Genomic DNA, 19,037 nt, shown 5'->3' with positions numbered 1-19,037 from the left:
ATGGAGTGAGGCGCCGCGTCGTGGATGGATGAGGAATCGCTTCTGCGTGTGGCTCTGTGGTGATTGCTCGCTCCGTGTGCGCTGTGTGTTGGCTGCGGGGCTGTGGCCGTATCCCGTTGGCCGTGGGATTGAACTGGAGGCGATGGTGGCGTTGGGTCTCTTCTGCTCTTCCATGGTGGGTGGCTGCTGGCGGTGTGTGCGTTTGTTGTGTGGAGGGCCGAATCCTCTCACCCGCGGACTGACGGCACTGCGATGGTGTGTGTGTGTGTGAGGTCTGGTGTGGAGTCGCCGGCCAGTGTGAGGGCCGTGGCGGTGCTTTTCCCGAGACTGGTGTTTGTTCCTTTTGTGTGTTTGTGCTGCTTCTTGCCTTTCCCTCGTCACCCTCTCCTCTTGTGTTCCTGCGTGGAGTGGCCGCATGCTCACGGGCCATTTTGATAGTGAGTGCCTCCTGACGGCATCCATCCATCTCCCTCTCTCACTGTCTGTCCTTTCCTGTTGGGTGTGGCGTGTTGCACCGCGTGAGGGCTGGCCCGCACACACCGACGGCCCGCCGTGACTTGCCGTGTTGCTGCTCTTTTCTGTGGGCGGTGGCTCTCCGTACCGTCCCTTTCGGATTGTCTTGTGCCCCGCTCTCTGCGTGGGTGCCCTGCTCTGCTCTAACCCCGCTGACGTGTCTGATGTATTGCCGCTGTTGCTGTTTTCATTTCTTTCACTCAGGCTGGGAAGAAAGCAATCAAGCGCTAATCGCTACTGTGAAATTGTAAGGCACTGAAAGGACCAACAGCACACACACACACACATATTTATATGCTCTCACGTGTTGCTGCAGTGAAGGCACCCCGCACACACAACTGTCGCCGCGTGACCGGATCCAGCGGAAGGAGGAGGGAAGGAAGAGAGAGTGAGCCGCAGAGGCCCAGCATGTCCCGGCGTGTGTTTACTTCCGCTGTGCTGCTCCTCCTCGTTGTCGTGATGATGTGCGGCGCCGCTGGGTCTGTGCAGGCCCAAAACTATGGAACGGGAGTGGGTGATTCCTATGAAAGACACAGTTTGGAGCGGTTGCCAGGGGAGTATCGAGCGGCAAACCCACCGGTCCCTGGCCACATTTTCCGCAATCCCCATCTTGTGAATGTGGACGGGATGCTGCTGGCCATTGCTGGAGCTCAGTTCAATAGAACTGTGGGGAGCGGGAGTGCGTCCATGCAGTTGATGGCACGGATCAGCGTTGATGCTGGGAGGACGTGGCAGTCGTACGCGGGGCCAGTAGGTCGTGACGCTTTTGCTGCACACCCTTACCGGATGTCGCTTCCCTTGTCTTTTGGACCCTTCGGACCGCTTTTTGCTTTTGTGGAGGGCTACGACTTACGGAACGGGGCCATGATTCGGTTTCCCGATGAGCGGAGAAGTGGGTTGGAGTCTGTTATCCATTTTATGGAGACGGGGCCTGGACTAAGCGGAGGTTTGTCGATGATTTCCGTCTCTATGACCATTCGCCTTCCTTATCCCTATAAATCCGACGAATTGATTGGCTTCCTCAACGATGCCAGTACTCCCATCACGAAAATGACGGATGGCACGCTCGTGTTTCCCGTGCAGTTTCTGACAAGGGGAGGGAGCACTGCGTCCACAGTCATGTACTGGAATTCCGGTCAACAGCACTGGACCTTTGCGAACAGCGCGACACATGCGGGCTGCACCAACCCCAGTATCCTTGAGTGGGAGGCTGGGAAAATCATCATGATCACCTCATGTGATTACGGTCGCCGAAGGGTGTACGAGTCGACCGACAAGGGGAACACGTGGACGGAGGCTCTGGGGACGCTCTCGCGCGTGTGGGGCAACTCATTGGCCGGTCTTGGGCTCCACATTCAGAGTGGATTTATCACAGCAACGATTGGCGGAAAGAAGGTGATCCTCCTCACCCAGCTGGAATATTTCAGGGACAACCAAATGGGCAGGGTTCACCTGTGGCTAACAGACACGAACCGCATTTACCACGTTGGCCTGCTACCCACTGGGTATGGCGCGACCTCCAGCTCTCTGTTGTACGCGGATGATAGGCTGTATTGTTTGTAAAAGACAGGTTTTGGAAACGACTCCGTAGCCGACCCCTTGGATCTGACGCTTGAGCTGCAGAGGATAAGGTATGCGCTGTCTACCTGGGCCGCAAATGACAATGCCTTGAGACAATGCAGCTCAATTGCCGCGAACGCCGCGCTGTCAAGCTGGGACTGTTCTGTTTCTATCCCCACGGCTGGGCTTGTGGGCCATTTGGCCGATAGGTTCCGTGGGGACATGTGGGAGGACGAGTACCTTGGGGTGAATGCCGTTGTGAGGGGTGCGAAGAAAAAGGCAGAGCCTTCCGATGGGTTGACGTTCGAAGGGCAGGGCGCGGGGGCCGAGTGGCCTGTGGGCAAGCAGTGGCCGAACATACCGCTCCACTTTGCAAACTATGGGTTTACTCTTGCGGCAACGGTGTCGATACACGAGGTGCCGAAGGGCATCACTTCCCTGATGGGCCTGAAGAGAATGGGGACGACAACACTCCTGGGACTGTCGTACGATAATAATATGGAGTGGAGAGTGGTGAATGACTTGTTCCCGAAGCATTTCACCGCATGGGAGGTGGACAAAACGTATCACGTGGTGCTCAAAATGCATGACGGTGTGGGCTCCGTGTACGTTGACGGGACTCTCCTTTGGAATATGAGTCTGAGAAATTCGTTCAATGAAGGGCTGGACGAGGTCTCACACTTTTACTTTGGCGCGTACGATGAGCAGTTGAGCAGCAGAGAAATCCATGCGACGGTGGCGAACGTCTTTCTGTACAACCGCCCGTTGAATGAAACTGAGATTGACGCCCTCAACGCGAGTAAAGTCACCATTTCACCTCCGGAAAGGAAGCCGGTGCCGGCGGCGGCAGCTACTTCTCCGTTTGTTGAATCCTCCAGCGATACGGTTGCCACAAATACGCAGCCAACTGTGCCATCGCCTGCTGCTGCCGCACCCAAGCCGACGGACCAAGCAACTTTGAGCGCGAGCAGTGGTGCGAGCGGTGGCGCTCCATCCACACCAGCGGACTCGGAATCAGCAGGGCCCAAGCTACCGGAGCCCAATGCCGCGACATCCTCAGCAAGGGAGAGGAGCGCAGACCAGTCGGCATCTGTTACATCTTCAGGTGCCGCCAGCTCGGAGGATGAGGCTTTCTTGTCTGATGATGCACAAACGGTGGGGACGGAAGGTGGGGCTATGATGCAGGCAGATCAACCAACCCAATTCTCTGTGGGCACCCCCGACGCAGCAAATGCAGCAACACACAACGCTGAAGGCAAGGGACAAGAAGGGCTCCATCCACAGGTCAAGGAAGCAGAGGCGGCGACACCCAGCAACAGCCTTTTAAATTCGTCGCAGTGGGATAACAGCGTTGCTGGCACTATGCGTGAGAGCGGACTGCTGCCATCGTTGCTTCTTCTGCTGGGGCTGTGGGGGTTTGCGGCTGCGTGAGGCATGACTGGCTGCCGCGTGGGACAATTGCGACCTTCCGAGCAGAGAATTACTATTCCCATGGGAACAAATTTCACTCATAAAATCTTTTTTTTTTTGCGTATTTTAAAATTCTTTTACTATTTGCTTCTTTTTGGTTGATTTTACTTTTTTTTTTTAAATCTCTCATCCCCCATTCTTCGTTTTTTTTTTTGCTTTTGGGGGCAGTCACTATGGACGTTTTTTCTTTTCTGCTCTTCCCTCTTTTAATTGTTTGTTGCTGCACTCTTCCTGTGAGGGGTGCCGTGTGTTCCCGCCCAACTGCTCCACTCGCACACCCACCGACACGCTCACGACGACGGCCCTGTGCGCCTCGCCTGCTGCACGCATGAGGAGGGAGCCGTGACGTGTGGGCGTGCGACGAGGGCCTGTGGGGCGGAGCACACATTTCTTCCCTCTTGTTTTGTTTGCGGCCAGGGCGGGCAGACACCCGCAGCGCCACACACACACACAGCCACGCCCTGCCGCCGTGTTTTTCTTTTTTTGTTTTTGTTTTTGTTTTGCTTTTCGTGTTTATTTCATGCGCCGGCAGTCCCTTCGGTGTCGGCCTCGTGAGCATTTCTTTCCCCTCTGATGATTTTTTTTTTTGCTGCGCTCACTCTCCCGATGGAGTGACGCGACTGCCGTCATGTCTGCGTGCTTCTCTCAGTCCCCACACACACGAGTGACTGTGCTCTGCGGGCCGCACTCACGCGCCGATGGGAGGGCTGAGGGGAGCAGCAACACGCAGATGACCGCATGAAATATAAACGATGTGCGGACACACATGGAGGGTCGGACGGCTGAAAGACATTTAAATATCTTTTAGTTTTTGGACAAAATATGCAGACAATTCCTGGAGCAACATGGTGGTTGGGTGCTTTTTTGTGTTTTTTCTTTTTCTTTTTTTATTATTTGGGTGTGGCCGTAACAGAGGACGACTTTTTTTCATTTTCTTTTTTTTCAAAGTGTGAGGCGTGGAAGGGTGAAGATGATTTTTTATTTATTTATTTTTATTTAATCTTTTAATGAATTGCCGCTGCTCGGGCTGCAGTGCAGTCATGAGTTTGAGCGGTCTTCTAGTTGTTGTTTCCGCCATGCATCTCCGCTGTAGATTTTTGTGTCTCTCCGCATACTCTTCTCTCTTTTTTCTGCTTCCTTTCTTTGTGTTTCTGCAGGCACACACAACCACACACACACACAAGATGCACATTGCAGTGGATTTGAATGCTTCCTTTTGTGGTGCATGCTGACAGTTGCGTGTGGCGGCTGTTGTCTTCTTCCGTGGCCATGAGGAGAAGGGAGGAGAGGGAGTGCGCAGCCCGAGTCTCCTTTCCTGCGGGTGTGATGCACCGCGTGTGACTGCGCTGAGTTAGGCTCCAAATCCCATTGAGGGCGGGATGGTTGTAGGTTTTTGTGCCGCGTTATGGATGGATGAGGGTTCGCTTCCGCTTCTGCCTGGTGTGGTGGTGCTCGCTCCGTGTGCGTGACGGCTGCTGGGAGTCCTGGAGATGTATCTGGTGATGCGGATGCGGTGGTTGTGCCGGTGGATGTGTCGTGTGCTCCGAGCGACGGCAGCCTGAGCTATCGCGTGTGTGTGTGGGCGTGGAAGAAGTGTTCTCCTGCCGGTGCTGAGGCTCAGCATGAGAATTATACTTTCAGTGGCTTTGATGTGCGCATGCATAGCAGGAATGGTGAGCTGGGTGCTGTGTGCCATGTGGTCAATGCGGTGCACACATGTAGCAACTGTGCTGCCAGCTGTGCAAGGAAGGAGGAAGGGGCCACCGTTGCCTTCACGACGAATGTGACGGCGCATAAATACGCCGGCCCCTATGAATTGTGGTGGCGTCAATTTTCCCCGATGGAACCATCCATTCGCCTGCACGGAGCAGCGATGCTGACCGGACGGGCATCTGTCAGTTGCCGCCACCCCGTGAAGGGAAGGATGACACAAAATCTGGTGGACAACTGCGCCGCAAGTGAATGCTGAGCCGTCACGTCAAAACGAGGTTTGGCGACGGTCTGCGGCGGCTGACGGACCCAACACCGTCGATCGGAGTCCCGCATCCAACACAGCGACCAACACGTCCGAGACGAGGCCTGAGTTTGCCACCAATCCGAGCGAAATGATGGTCCCGAATGCGTCCAAGAAGAGGCCTTCCTTTGCCAACGGCCCGCGAATATTAGTGGCGTCGAATGCATCCGGGATCATGTCTGTCACTTATGGCGGCAGGGAACACGTTGCTGCGGATAACACGGACGAGGTGAATGAGCACGACGCCACTGGACACAAATCTCTCGCTTTAGAAAGTATCGTTGCAGGCAGTGGATTTGTTGCTGAGGGTGATGCGTACGGATTGACTCAACGCAATGCCTCTGGACACGAAAACCCCTATTACGAGAATTCACCGCGCAGTATTCCGGGAGCGGTGTGAGTCCACACGAATGCTTTGCCCCGCTCAACTTCGCGAAATTGACACTGCGAGAGTTAACTGTTGGCAGCACTGTGCGTGTGTGTGTGTATTGGGTGTTGCTGCTTCTTCTGGGGTTGTGTGGCGTTGTGGCAGTCTTGTGAGCCGAAGAGCGTGGAATTGCGACTCCTCACGGAGAACATGTGCCGCGTTGCATGCGTGTTTTCTTTTATTATTTATATTTTACTTTACTGTTGGTTTTGTTGTTTTCCTGGAATGATGAAGATCTTTTTGTTCCTTTATTTAATGGTCGGTTGCTGCACACTGTCACGAGGGACGTGTTTTCCCCTCTTGTTTGCTTTTTGTTGCCCACACGCGGTGCCGGCCTCATTGCTGTGCGTCCCACGGACTGCACGAAAGGAGGAGTGGAGGAGCAGGCCGGATGCCGCAATGAAATGTGAAGAGTGTTTTGTGGGCTCACGGAAGTGCACAATCTTTTTTAATTTTATTCAGTGCGGGCAATATGTATACACAGAAACACATGCTCTTATTTTGCCGCTTGGCGCATAAATTAAAACACCAGCCGCATGAATTTTCTTTATTTTTTTTGGGAGTCCTGCCGGACGCTCAACTCTGTTTTTCCCTGCTCAACTTCTGGTTTGCGGGGAGGTGTGCGAGCTCTGCAATTGTGCTGATTCCAGCTGCCTCATTTTATTGTGCGTTGCTTGGGTGCTGCCATTTGTTGCTGTGGCGTGGCTGTGTGACTTGTCTCTCTCCTTTTTGCTTCCGCTCTCCGCTGAATGGGACTTATTTTGTGCTGAAGGCCACACGCAAGTGACAGGAGTGATGGCGATGATGGCTGGCCGTGTGCTGCTGGTGTGTGCCCTCTGCGTGCTGTGGTGCGGTGCTGTTTTTGGACACGCGACGGAAGGTTACTGCAGTGAGGGTGGAGGGAGCGGTTTAAGGCACACGAGTAATGGTGGAGATGATGGCGTTTCTATAAAAGCGGACTGCGGGTTGTTATCCACTCGAATGGGGTTAATAAATGCGGTTGAAGCTGCGGATGAGGGAGGATTGGGCGGTGATGCAGGTTCATCTCAGGATGAGTCGAAGGAATCATTGCAGGATAAGAAATTGAGCGGTAATACGGAGGGCGATGCAGCGCTTGGCTCAGGGGGAGTTGTTGTCGCAGATCCACCACCACCACCAGCAGCGGCACCACTGCAGAAGCCCGGAGAAAGAAATACAGGAGAGGAGGGAAAACAAGAAGAGTTGGATAAAAAAGGAAATGAAGCAGAGGATAAGAGCAGAGGCGAACCTGGTCCCCCAAAACCAAAACCTGAACAATCCTCTTCATCAGCATCTGGCGGCCCTGGCACTCAGAGTGATGTGGAACTCGCTTTGGAGGTTACTTCCGAGGGTAATAAATTCTCCGATGACGCGCTGAAACAAGAAAATGCGGGTAAAACGGAAGTAACAAAACTATCGGACGGAGAACCAGAAAAAGGCAAAAGTAATACGGCACTCACGGAGACACATGACAGTCAAGCGGAACAGAAAGAGACACAACCACCAAAAACAACAACACTACCAACAACACAAGTGAATGAACATTCCAGCTCTGGAGATACCGTGACTACGCAACAGCTACAAAAACCCCAAAGTGAAATGGACCCAAAGAACAATTCACAAACAAAGAGCGTTGTTACAATCACAGCCAGTGAGCACAATGAACCATCTGCCGACCATGCAGGATCAAGGCCACCATCACCCGCGGCAAACGGTGATGCCGCCGATAATGAAACCGACAAGACCACTGAAGACGGCATCCCGAAGAATGATTCAGCAGCTGATGGTGAAGAGAAACGAGAGGAAAAAAGAAATGAAAATATGAATGCCAATCCGAAGGGAACACCAGTTGAAGCCGCAGCCATGAAACCCACAAAGGCGACTACAGATGAAAGTGACGGCAGCACCGCGGTCTCCCACACCACCTCCCCTCTTTTGCTTGTTCTTGTTGTTGCTGCTGCGGTGGTGGCCGCGCGAGAGTGAGGGAGAGAGAGCCGTGCACCGCCCGCACACACACTCTTCCTTCTCTCTCTGTGTGTGTGTCCCCTTGCATGGACTCTCGCCCTCACCTCACTCCACGAGGCACACACATAATGTGCCCATTGTATATATGCATGCACACCCATGCAGGCCCGTTGGTGCTCTCTTTTGCACGACACGCACCGCTGCCGTCCTGCCTGGCTGCATGGGCGGAGCACCGTAACTGTTTCTGTTTTGTTTTTATTGCATTGAGTGGGCGACCTCTCTCTCTCTCCCTGTGTGTGTGTTTTGCTTTACTGGAGTAATGAGAGTGTGTGTGCGCTGGTCGTCCCACGCTTCGGCTTTTGATTTTATTGTTTTACGTGTGGTTTGGTTGAGTGCACCCATTTCATTGCCCTTTTTTTGATTATTGGCATGCTTTGACGGTGGACGCCTAAATTGTTTGCTTTTTGTGTATTATTATACTGTTCCTTTATTATTGAGAGAGTGTCAGCCTCTTGTATTCTTGTAGCGCCACTGAGTTTTTTTTTCTTTTACATACGCCATGCGTCATTTGATTCACGTTACTCTGCGGCCTGCATTGCTTTTGGTTCTGCTTGTGATGATGTTTGTGCTGTGATTTGTCGGCGGGTGTCTTGCTGTCAGTCTGACGCATCCTTCGTTCCTTGACGATTTGTTGCGTGCTGACGGTGCGTGGGCGTCTCTGGTGATAGTGAGGGCCGCATGTCTCAGAGCGCAGGATGCGTCGCGGGTGTGCGGCGTCGTTTGGAAGTACCGATGGGTGACCATCCGCATCCAGGCGTCATCAACGGACTGTGAGGGCAGCAGGAGGCACTGCGGCTTCTTTTGGCTTTGCACAAAGAGTTTATTGGACGGTGCGTTTGTTTTCAATCTTTGCAGTTTTTGTGGGGAAGGTGGGAGGCTGAGTGCATCAGGACTGAATTCATTTGTGTGGCTGCGTTCCGTTGAGTTGCGGCCAGTCGTGGCACTCTTTTGGGGTTTGGCCGCTCGTCTCTTTTTTACTTCCCACAGCAGCACGTGGAGGCCACTGATCCGAGGGACATTTGTTTGACTGCGTGTGAGCCGCTGCCGTGCGTGGTGCATGGACTATGTGATTGCGTGAGGAGGTGCATGGAGTGACGAATACTTCTGTTTGGCGTGTCGCGGTGTGTCGGAATGATGTTCGGATGACATGTGGAGGGCGTTGTTTGTGATTTGTGTGTCTTCTCTGGTGGAGCCGACATGTGTGCGGGGATTGTGGCACTGCTGGCTGACAGTTCCACGTCACTTTTCAGCATTTCTGGATGTGCTGAGGAATGACGGCTGGCGGCCAGCGTGTTGGTGCTGCCGGTGGGAATAAGTGCATCGGGAATAGGCCACTTTCTCTTTTCCGTGCTGGAGCCGATGAACTGGCACGAGGGCAGCGGCTGCAGGCTGCCTGCCAGCACGTGTGAGCAGCGGATGCATGCACACACCGACGCTCGTCGCAAGAGCTTGTGCGATCACAGTGGCTTTTGTGGAGTGCTTTTGTGGACGTCATTCCGTCGAAGAATGTGTGAAGCAAACGGCTGACTGCACACGAGGAAAATAAGTGCGTGCACTGTGCCGTGTTTCGGCGTCGATGGCAGAGCGACAGGAAGCCCGTGCTGGCAACTGAGATGTTTGCGTCGCGAGGGATGTCAGTGCTGATTTTGGATCATCGAGGGTGAAATGATTTTGCTGCTGCCCGTGTGTGTGGCCACTCCGGCGGAGGGCGGACACAAAAGGGGGGGATGCAGGCGCTGCGTGTGTGTGTGCAGGTGCCATGCAACAGTGTCACAACAAACATGCTGCGACTCGGTGACCCTCACATCGTTGTGGTCCTGACGAGCAGCCGAGGCACGGCCCACACCGATGCACTTAGTGGACGGAGTGAGGCATCTTTGAGGTGCTGCAGGGAACAGGATGTGTTGACGCAGCCACGACGTGCATGGAGTGTCACGATGGCACAGTGAGCTGTGGCTGGTGGAATAATTGCTTCTCGGAGGAAACAGAGAGAGAGAGAGCTGCTCCTGCTGCTGGCGTCGTTGCTGCCTCTTGTGGCCTTTCATGCCGATTATTGTCTGTCCGCTGATCATGGGTGGTGTGCCTCCACTAGTGACGTCGTCTGCAGGCATTCCACAGCACCAGTGAAACACACATCACGTCGCATGCTTTGGCTGTGGATATGGTGTCGTGAATGCAGCCGGCATTATTTGCCCGACTCCTTTTCACTGCTTTGCGACAAATGGATGCGTCTCCGCCCGAGTCATTCACTGCAGCTCCGTGTGTTGTACTGCCAGCACAATACTCTCCTGTTGTCTGGCGCCTGGCTGACAGTCAAACACCACTGCGTTGGGACATGCAGGGATGTGGACTGCCGCTCACGGTGTTGGGCACCGCTGTTTGGATGCGGCGGCCACACGAGCGGATGTATTTTGGCACAATCAAATGCGTGAAGTATGCGGAGTCACGGCGGCTGCAATAATATCAGCGGTGTGGCACCACGGAGTATGTGAGGGGGTGATGCATGATGAATCACGGTGGGCGGCATGCGAGGGAAGTGCACCGCGACGGAGCGTCGTCCCGCCCTCAGCCTGCAGGGGAATGTACGCCCACAAAATATATGGTCGAGGCACCACCAAACACACATGCCCTTCCATGCACCAATAAATAGGAGCGAAGGTGCGTTCTGGTGCGTGGGAGTCCACTCACATATTTTCATTTCCACCGCATTAAACGGTGAAGAATCAGGTGCCACAGCAACGAAGGGAAAACAAACATCTATTGCAGCACTTTACCAGCGAAAGGCAGGAAGAACACACACCGAATTATTGGCTGCACCAACACAATAAAAATTCACCAGAGAAAACAAATAATTGTGCACCTTGCGGAAATTCTTGAAACACACGATCCAGGCATGAAGGTTTACCCTCCGCAAAAATGAAAAAAAGCATGCAGACATCCGCCAACATCCAAACAGAAACACAAATAAATGGTTGCTTGCATTATTCCTTTCCTTGTGCTTATATTTACGTTTGCGGCTGCTGCGGTGGTGGCCGGGCCTGCATGAAGTGGTCTGCGATGAATGTGGACGAAGGCCGAAGGCAACTGAACTGTTTTTGTGATGAATATTGGCTGCACTTCCCGTGGACCAACAATCCGCGTGGTGTGCGGGGATCTTCTTTTGTATTGTTACTTTGCTGTTGTGTTGCTGTGTGCGCTGCACCTTCTTGTGTGTGTGCGCACCCTCCGTGTGGGGTGCCGACACGACGGACCGCTCTCGCCGCATGCACATGCGGTGGAGCCTTGTGTGCCGCTCCTGTTTGCTTCTCCCTCTTCCATCTGTGTGTGTTGTTGCGGCAGGGCTGTGTGTGTGTGCCTGCTGCCGTGGATTGGAGTGTGTGTCGTGCGTGGTGTGCGGCGTACGGTGCATGCCTGGCTGCTGCCCTCTCCTCATGTGGTGTGCCCTCTGTGTGTGTCTGCCGCACCTCTCGTCTCTCCTGTTGCTCTCCATGTCCCTCACTTTGCAGATCAGCTTCACACCACTGAACGACCACACTCACGATGATGACGTGCCGTCTGCTGTGCGCCCTGTTGGTGCTTGCCCTGTGCTGCTGCTGCCCGTCCGTGTGCGTTTCAGATAAATCTGCCGCTTCTTCCAAAGTGACCACAACACCGACATCAACTGATCCTGGAGCTAATGGAGGCGTCACCAGTCAATCGAACTCTGCAACAGGTGTAGCACCACAGGAGACCGGTCATTCAGATCTTTCAACAACGGGGTCCGTTGCAAATCCGGGAAATGGTGGCGGAGAGGGACCAGGATCTAACAGTACGGCAGTTCTGGAACCAAAAGAAAGTACCGAACCAAATAAATCACTGACAGAGGGTACGCAAGAGCAAGAAAGACAAAGTGGCACTAATACATCCGCAGATAAAGCAGACCAGGAGGTCAAGGATGCTGCCCAGACGACCACTACCACCACAACAAAGGCACCAAGCACGACCACCACCACTACAACACAGGCACCGAGTACTACGACTACAGAGGCGCCAACTACGACGACCACCCGCGCACCGTCACGTCTTCGCGAAATCGACGGCAGCCTCAGCAGCTCTGCGTGGGTGTGTGCCCCGCTGCTGCTCGCCGCATCCGCGCTGGCGTACACCGCTCTGGGCTGAAGAGGTGTGTGCGGGCTGTGCGTGCCAGCACTCAACCGCGGGGATTTGTGCGTGTGTGTTGTGGTTCACTGTATAAATAAGAGGAAATAATGATCTTGTTTTGCTTCACTTGCTTCTGCTGCCGTGCTGTGTGCTCCGCGTTGTGCCCCGCATCCGTCACGTTGAACGCATCGCGGACACACTCATAAGCATGCGCACTGGAGCCCTGGGTTTGTTTTTCTTTTCTTTTTAATTATTGTTTTTTAATTATTGTTTTTATTGCTTTTTAAACTTTGGTTTGCGGGGCGGTGTGCGAGCTCTGCAATCGTACTGATTCCATCTGTCTCGTGGTGTGTGCGCTGCTGCTGCTGCTGGGGTGCTGCCATTTGTTGCTGTGCGGTGGCTGTGCGTGGTGTAGCGGCTGTGTCTCTCTTTTTGTTTTTCTCGTGCTATCGCAGGTTGGCTCCGCAGCGTTAGGCGACTCCACTGTTCGTGATGATGACTGGCCGTGTGCTCTGCGTCCTGTTGGCTCCTGCAGTGATGCGCAGCTGCTCGTGCGTGTGAGTGACGGCTGCTGCGACGGGGTGCGTGTGCTGCCCGCGGGTGATGGCGCGGTGACTGCTGGGCACGCGCGGGGTGTGATGGCTGCGGAAGGTGGACCCGTGGCCGGTGGCTCTGGACGAAAGGGGAATGTGAACTCTGAGGACAATAGCAATCAGGAAGACGAGGAGGGTGGGGGAAGTATTGCGGGTGAGGGCCCCAATCCCACCTCGGGAGGATCACTCACTGCACCGACGAGGCAGGAACAATCCAGCAGCGACCCACTGCGAAGTGGCACTTGCAATCCGTCCTGCACTGGCAGCGCGTCTGCTGCTCGGATGCGTGCAAGTGGACCGGAGTCTTTGGGCGGAGGGAACGCTGCAGGCACAACATCCCCACGCTCCGACGCATCTCAGCAGGCAGCGGGTGGAGTGCATGCTGGTGGCGGGAGTACCTCCCAGGGCAGTCAGGCTTCGGAACAAACCGTCACGGGACAGTCACAGGTGCCAGGGACGGCGAAGGAAGCACCGCAGGGCGATGAAGGAGGAGAACCCGGAGCGCAACACGAGGCCGACCAAACCACAAAAATGACTGTGGTAACCTCTTGCGCAAAAACAGCGGTGGAACAGGAGAGCCGCCAGCGGGATCGCAAGATGCACCGCGTCTCTATAGTGGCGGGAATGCTCATTATTATTATTTTTCCCTGCTCTTACCGACATGTCTAGCCACACGATGTCATCAGGGTGCCGAGGGGATGGTCGAGCAGCGACATGAGTTTCCTGCTATGGGGCAGCTGCCATTGGGACAAGCTTTCGGTGCAAAGGTCCTTCTTGATGCCCAGCCGTTGACGCACAGCCAAGGTGCCTGGACATTCCGGAAGCAGATGGTGCAGTGTTTTCTGCGGGCTAATTGTTGCGCTTGTGGAGGCTGGCTGATCCTGCGGCAGCAGTGATTGTCTCCTGGCACTGCTGCTGCGGTGTCGAGTAGCGTCTGGGTTTTGTGCGCAGCGATTTCTGTGCTGTGCGGTGCTTTTTTTGTGTGGGGAGGACCGTGTCGCAGCAATCGCGGTGGAGGTTGGGAAGCGGTGGTGGATGTTCCGGATGAAAGCACCGACAGTGACCGATGTGGTTCGTGTGTCCCACCAGTGTGGCGTCACAGTGCGGGCATTTCTTCTTTCGACGCTGTGTGGAGGGCCGTCTTTCCACAGGCGGTGCGTCGGCCTCCCTTGTCGTCGGGGGAACAGCTTCCGTCCCGGTGCGGTGGGATCTTCGTTGGAGCGCATGAAAGCGGAGTGTTCCGGTGAGATGTTGCGGAAACGGCGTCGGTTCGTGCAGTCTCTCACAGTCCAGTACAGGCGACCCCAGAGCTCAGATTCCCCGCACCCTTCCCATGCAGTGTTTATCCGTTCCTGTCAGTCGAGGGCTTCCTGAGTGATTAGGTGCTTGCCGCCTGGATCTGATGGCCTGGCGCCGCCAAGCAGGTAGTGGTGGGTGTCCTGATGCATGGTACTACGCCACTTGTTGGTGAGCTGGGTGTTAATGCATGTCAGCAGGTCCGTGTGCCGTATGGGTGCTATTCCATGCTCCGTGTGTTGCCCGGTTGCCGTGGTCTGCGTCGCATGCTGATCTGCAAGCTCGTTAACGTGTACTCCGCGATGTTCGTAGCAAACTGCAGGTGCACGGACCAGCCGGCACGCGTCAGTGTCAAGAGACGCTGCCAGATCCGATCCTCCGTCCAGTCGGTATGACTGAGCGGGCCCTTGGTGACGGCGGCTAGAAGGGAATGACTGTCTGTAACCACAAGCAGGGCTTTTGTCTGTGCTGGATACGAGGGACACTCAGCCTTTCCATGGCCGGGAGCAGTGCACGGGACTCCGTCGTGTGGCTGCATGGGCGTGTGCCGCCGTTGGTACTGACCTTCTCTGTTATCTCCGAGGAATGCGGGGATGAGAGCAGTATGCCAATCCCGGCTGAAGTGGGAATGCCGACACCGTCCTTCTTCGTAATTATCCACGGTCCCCAGCGATGACGTTGCACCTTGTCGCGGTGTTGGGCTTTGGTTGCGTATAGGAACTCCGCAGCAGGGCGTTGCTGCGAGCACGACGGAGACCAAGGTGACTTCACCCCTCGAGAAGGTTCCACGCCATGCCCGGTGTGGGGAGGTGAGGCGGTCTGCCTGCAGACTGTCGGACAGAACTGCACGACCGTTTCGCAGCGGTCACTCCGTTGATATCGCCCGTGGCGGTGACGTTCACAAGAACCCTGGCACCGAGGAGGATGGCTACATCAATATTTGGCGGCTTAACATTGCAGGCCTCTCGTCCGTGAAAAAGATTGCATTTGCTGCGCGATTGGGGCAGTGTCCACCTGACACCGTTCTTCTGCAGGAAATAAGTAACCGTGGTGACGTTGCGACGAAATTATGTGGCCATAATGACTGCCTTCAGCCCGCACTGGGCGCGGTGGTGGCGTTGCCGTTCTGGTGCGCCACTCTCTACCGTGCGAGCGCCTGTCGCTCCCTGGCACTGACCTCCTGGAGACCATTGCTGTCCGTGTATTTCCGCCGGGCTGTCGCAGCATTTGCGTGGCGAATCTCTACAACCCTCCCACAACAATCGGTCAATAATCCGCATCTATCAATATCGTTTGCCGCTTGTGCCCGAAGAGATTATCGCGGGTGACCTGAATTTACATCGTGAACTCTGGGACAGTCATATGTACCATCAAGGACTGGAGGCGATAATTTCGCCGCTGTTCTAATCGATATGGATTTTGGGCTGGCAAATGACCCGACACAGGCAACACGGATCACACATCGTGATGCCTCGTCCCCTGACGTGACTGCGTATTGCGCCCTACGCATCTCCCACTGGACATTCGCCCCTTACATGGACTCGGACCATTGCTGAATATCTTACTTGGTAGAGATGGACGATGGCACTCCACGACTAGCAAACACGCTGCCTCGACGGAAGGAAGCCACCTTTGCCCTGCGTAAAGCGGGTTGGCCTGGTTTTACATCGTTGTGTGAAACCCTCCTTGCCACCGCGTCCACATGGTTGGATCCTCGCGGAGGCATCTTACGAGCAGCTGAGCGCCACATCCCGCGCGGCAGCCGTGACAGCTCCAAAAAGATATGGACACACGAAATGGAACAGGCCGAGTCCGCCGCCGAGGCAGCACACGAAGCACACACATTGCCTCACCCGGAGACAGCCTACTTTGAGCCGAATGTACCCGAAAAAAGGGAGGAACGAAATCAAGCCTTACGCCGTTGCTCCGCTGTGTTTCTGGAGGCCCGCGCGAAAAGACTTGGAGCCTCACCCAGCCCGAGGTGGCGATATCTTCACGGCATGGCGGCGCCGCACCCTCATCCTCTGGAATCGGTTGTGCTCCGCAATGAACTTGGCCGCGTATGCGCCCTGCCTCGGCAACAGGCAAATCTGCTTGTCCGTCATTTTGTGCGGTTTCACGTGCCATACCGCCTTATACTGCTGCTGCTGCTCGCTGCACTCCTTTGGTTCCTGGTGGCTGGGAAATGGATCGGCCTTTCCTGCCGTATGTACTTGACGTGACCATCCGTGACTCTTTGCTTGGCTCAGCCCCTGGCCCCGGCGACATGTTGAATGAATTCCTGCACCGTCTCGTGCCCGTTGCGCGTGGCACACTTGGAACGATGATCCACAACTCCTTCGCAAATGGCAGCCTGCCTGGCTCCTGGAAAATGGGAGACGCTATTTCTATCCCAAGCCTGGGAAGGATCCATGCCGCCCAGAGAGTTACAGACCCATCACGCTGCTCTCTGTTTTACCAAAGTTAGCCGAAGGAATGATTCACCGCCGTCTGTCAGCGTTATTGCCGCACCACCCACGTCAACTTTGGATTTGCACCTCCGCGTTCTACGTCGGACGTGGTGGCACCTGTTATCGACAAATTACTCGTGGACTGAGTGAGTTTGGCATTGTGGAGTATGAGCACCCTGGAGACGACGCCCCCACACGACGCCCTCGTCGCCATCGCTTGTGGTCTCGATTGATTTTCCGACTGCGTTCGACACCACTGACCATGGGAAGTTATTCTGCATGCTTGACAGACTTCCGTGCCTTGGCCTCGAACCAAACGCTGGCTGCACAACTACCTGCGGGGCCGCTATGTTAGGGTATGCACTCGTGAACAGCACTCCCGGAAACAACTCGCCTCAGCTGGAGCACCGCAAGGCGGCGTTCCGGGACCCCAACTCTTCCTCTACTGTGTGGATGATCTGCTGCGCCGCCTGGGCAGCATCTATTCTGCCTCCGCATTCATGTACGCTGACGACCTCACACTTGTTGCCTCAGGTGCGGACATCCATGCCTGTGCTGCGGCAATGCGACCGCTCTTGTCTCTTGTGGCCACATGGGCTGCCGAGCACAGCCTAAAAATCAACGTCGCTAAGAGCGAAGCTGCTCTATTCCACATCTCTTCACACACACACGGTCTGACGAGGACATGGTCGATCTCCATCTTGTTAGCGGGAACCTGCGTATTCAGTCACGCCCAGTGCGCTTGCTGGGCAACACGTTCGATCAACTTCTTAATTCTGTTGCGCATGCTTCCACCGCTGCAAAGAGGACCATGCCACGCCGCCATCAGCTGCGTCTGGTCGCAGAGGCGGGCGCGTCCCATCACACCATGCGATCCTTTTTGATTGGATACGTTCATATTTTGCTATTTCATAATGGCGAGGCAATTGTCCCGTGACTCGCCCCCACACACCTCCATAATATGGAGGTACGGTACCGCGACGGTGGCAAAACATTCTTGGCCTGAGCGCCTCTACGGAAGACACATCTGTCTATTTGGAGGCCAATCCTCTTCCGCTCCGTGAGATATTTTGGCGTCGTGCACTCACACAATACGAACGCTGTATACGCCTCCATGATCACGAGGATTTGCGTTTCCTTATCTACTCGCAACCTATGCCTTCGTCCATGCATGGGAAAGCGGCGACATCGATCCGCTTCCGAGAGATGCTGCTATTAATGGATTGCTACGCGTCTGTGACATTATTGGGACACCCCACAACCACATTCGCGCGCCTCTTGCCCAACATCGAATTTTCCCCTGGGACACTGTGATCTGCAACAACGTGAGATTTTATCAGCCACTGTTTGCCGAAGACGCCTCTGACGATGTCAGGCGCACGGCTTTTTATTCTACTCACTCCTCTTTGGGGGATTGTGATTTTGAATTGTGGGCGGACGGTCCTTCATATCTCGCTGCACTCGCGTCCGGATCCGCTGCGCTATTGTATGACTCCACCACGACAAATGATCTCCCTGTGGAGGTACATCGTGCAGCAGCTGGCAGCCTCGCATGCTCATATAGGGCAGACTGCCTTGCGATCGAAAATGTTTTTAGACATCTCATACCTTCTTGTCTGGAAACATCCCAATCGCCCACACGAATGCTGGAGGAAACGGACTCCTTCTCGGCAATGGAGGCACCCCGCGTTGCCCACCGACCGTGCGAGACCGCGTTGCTGAGTAAATTTGGATTATGCTGCTTTCCTTGGTGAGGCGAGGTCACCCTGTGGATTTTATATTTTCCCATCACACTGCGGTATTCCACGCGGTGAGGCCGCTGACAAACAAGCCACGATTGCACGATCCCTCTCGCAGGACTGCGTCAATGCCTGGCACGTGGACTTCCTTACCGCCGTCAAGAGGTTATAATGGAAGGATGCCCAGGAGGAAAAGGAAGGCGCACACCGCGTGACAGGCGCCTGTCGGTGTGGCGAGGACTCTATTCCTGGTGCTGGCCCGGACATCGTGCCCGAGTGGCGGCACTGCGCACAGGCGCGATGCGACTCCTGCCCACTCTTCGACAGGCCCGCACGCGCCCTGCGGATCACAAGGAACCCTCTGTGTCGGTGGTGCCGTTCCTCCCTCACTGCGGTGACCGGCCCGCCTCTGCCTCCGCCGGAACCTCTTCCCGACGTGAGCACCGCAACTCCTTGTCGACCAGCGAGCGGTGGATTGACGTCCTCCTGCCCAACCTGCGGCAGAGTGCGCTTGTCCGTCCACAGTATGAGGGCACATGCCGGACGTGCTCAGCCTGGCGTTATAATAGTTTGCGAGGGCCTCCCATGCGGATGCCGCAATGGCGCCACGGTCTTCCTAACAGGCGCCTCGCGCACAGGTCGCCACCGAAGTTGCCAAGCATGCCGGCAGGCAAGACACGCAGGAAGCACCACCGCGGGTACTCGAGATGGACCAGGCTCTTCCGCCACCGCCTCATCACGGACGCCACGGGCTGCTGATCCCCGACGGACCACGGGAGACTCCGCCTCATC

General features: G+C 55.2%; 3 protein-coding genes and 1 pseudogene across 3 annotated transcripts, besides 5 other annotated features; all 4 read left to right on the top strand.

Annotated features, from left to right (window-relative positions):
* Positions 1 to 389: part of a sequence feature (heterozygous, non-Esmeraldo-like haplotype) that runs on past the window's edge.
* Positions 390 to 19,037: a sequence feature (areas not merged during assembly with more than two copies in the genome that could not be assigned to a particular haplotype).
* On the top strand, positions 808 to 3,504 carry Tc00.1047053508789.100 (annotated as a pseudogene).
* Positions 4,024 to 4,062: a microsatellite.
* Positions 4,517 to 4,552: a sequence feature (AT_rich).
* Positions 6,780 to 7,985, top strand: Tc00.1047053508789.80 (mucin-associated surface protein (MASP), putative; the record flags this gene model as incomplete). Its single annotated transcript, XM_809398.1, has 1 exon — positions 6,780 to 7,985. The coding sequence occupies one exon, from the start codon at positions 6,780 to 6,782 to the stop codon at positions 7,983 to 7,985; it is 1,206 nt and encodes a 401-aa protein (XP_814491.1).
* Tc00.1047053508789.60 (mucin TcMUCII, putative) lies at positions 11,568 to 12,185 on the top strand (the record flags this gene model as incomplete). Its single annotated transcript, XM_809397.1, has 1 exon — positions 11,568 to 12,185. The coding sequence occupies one exon, from the start codon at positions 11,568 to 11,570 to the stop codon at positions 12,183 to 12,185; it is 618 nt and encodes a 205-aa protein (XP_814490.1).
* Positions 12,396 to 12,445: a sequence feature (A-rich).
* Positions 12,806 to 13,429, top strand: Tc00.1047053508789.50 (uncharacterized protein; the record flags this gene model as incomplete). Its single annotated transcript, XM_809396.1, has 1 exon — positions 12,806 to 13,429. One exon carries the CDS (start codon positions 12,806 to 12,808, stop codon positions 13,427 to 13,429), a length of 624 nt encoding a protein of 207 aa, XP_814489.1.

The sequence above is a fragment of the Trypanosoma cruzi genome, genomic scaffold (genome assembly GCF_000209065.1).
Source record: "Trypanosoma cruzi strain CL Brener 1047053517059 genomic scaffold, whole genome shotgun sequence".
NCBI lineage: Eukaryota > Euglenozoa > Kinetoplastea > Trypanosomatida > Trypanosomatidae > Trypanosoma > Trypanosoma cruzi.
The sequence above is the reverse complement of the archived record's forward strand: the minus strand, read 5'-3'. Positions and strand labels throughout refer to the sequence as shown.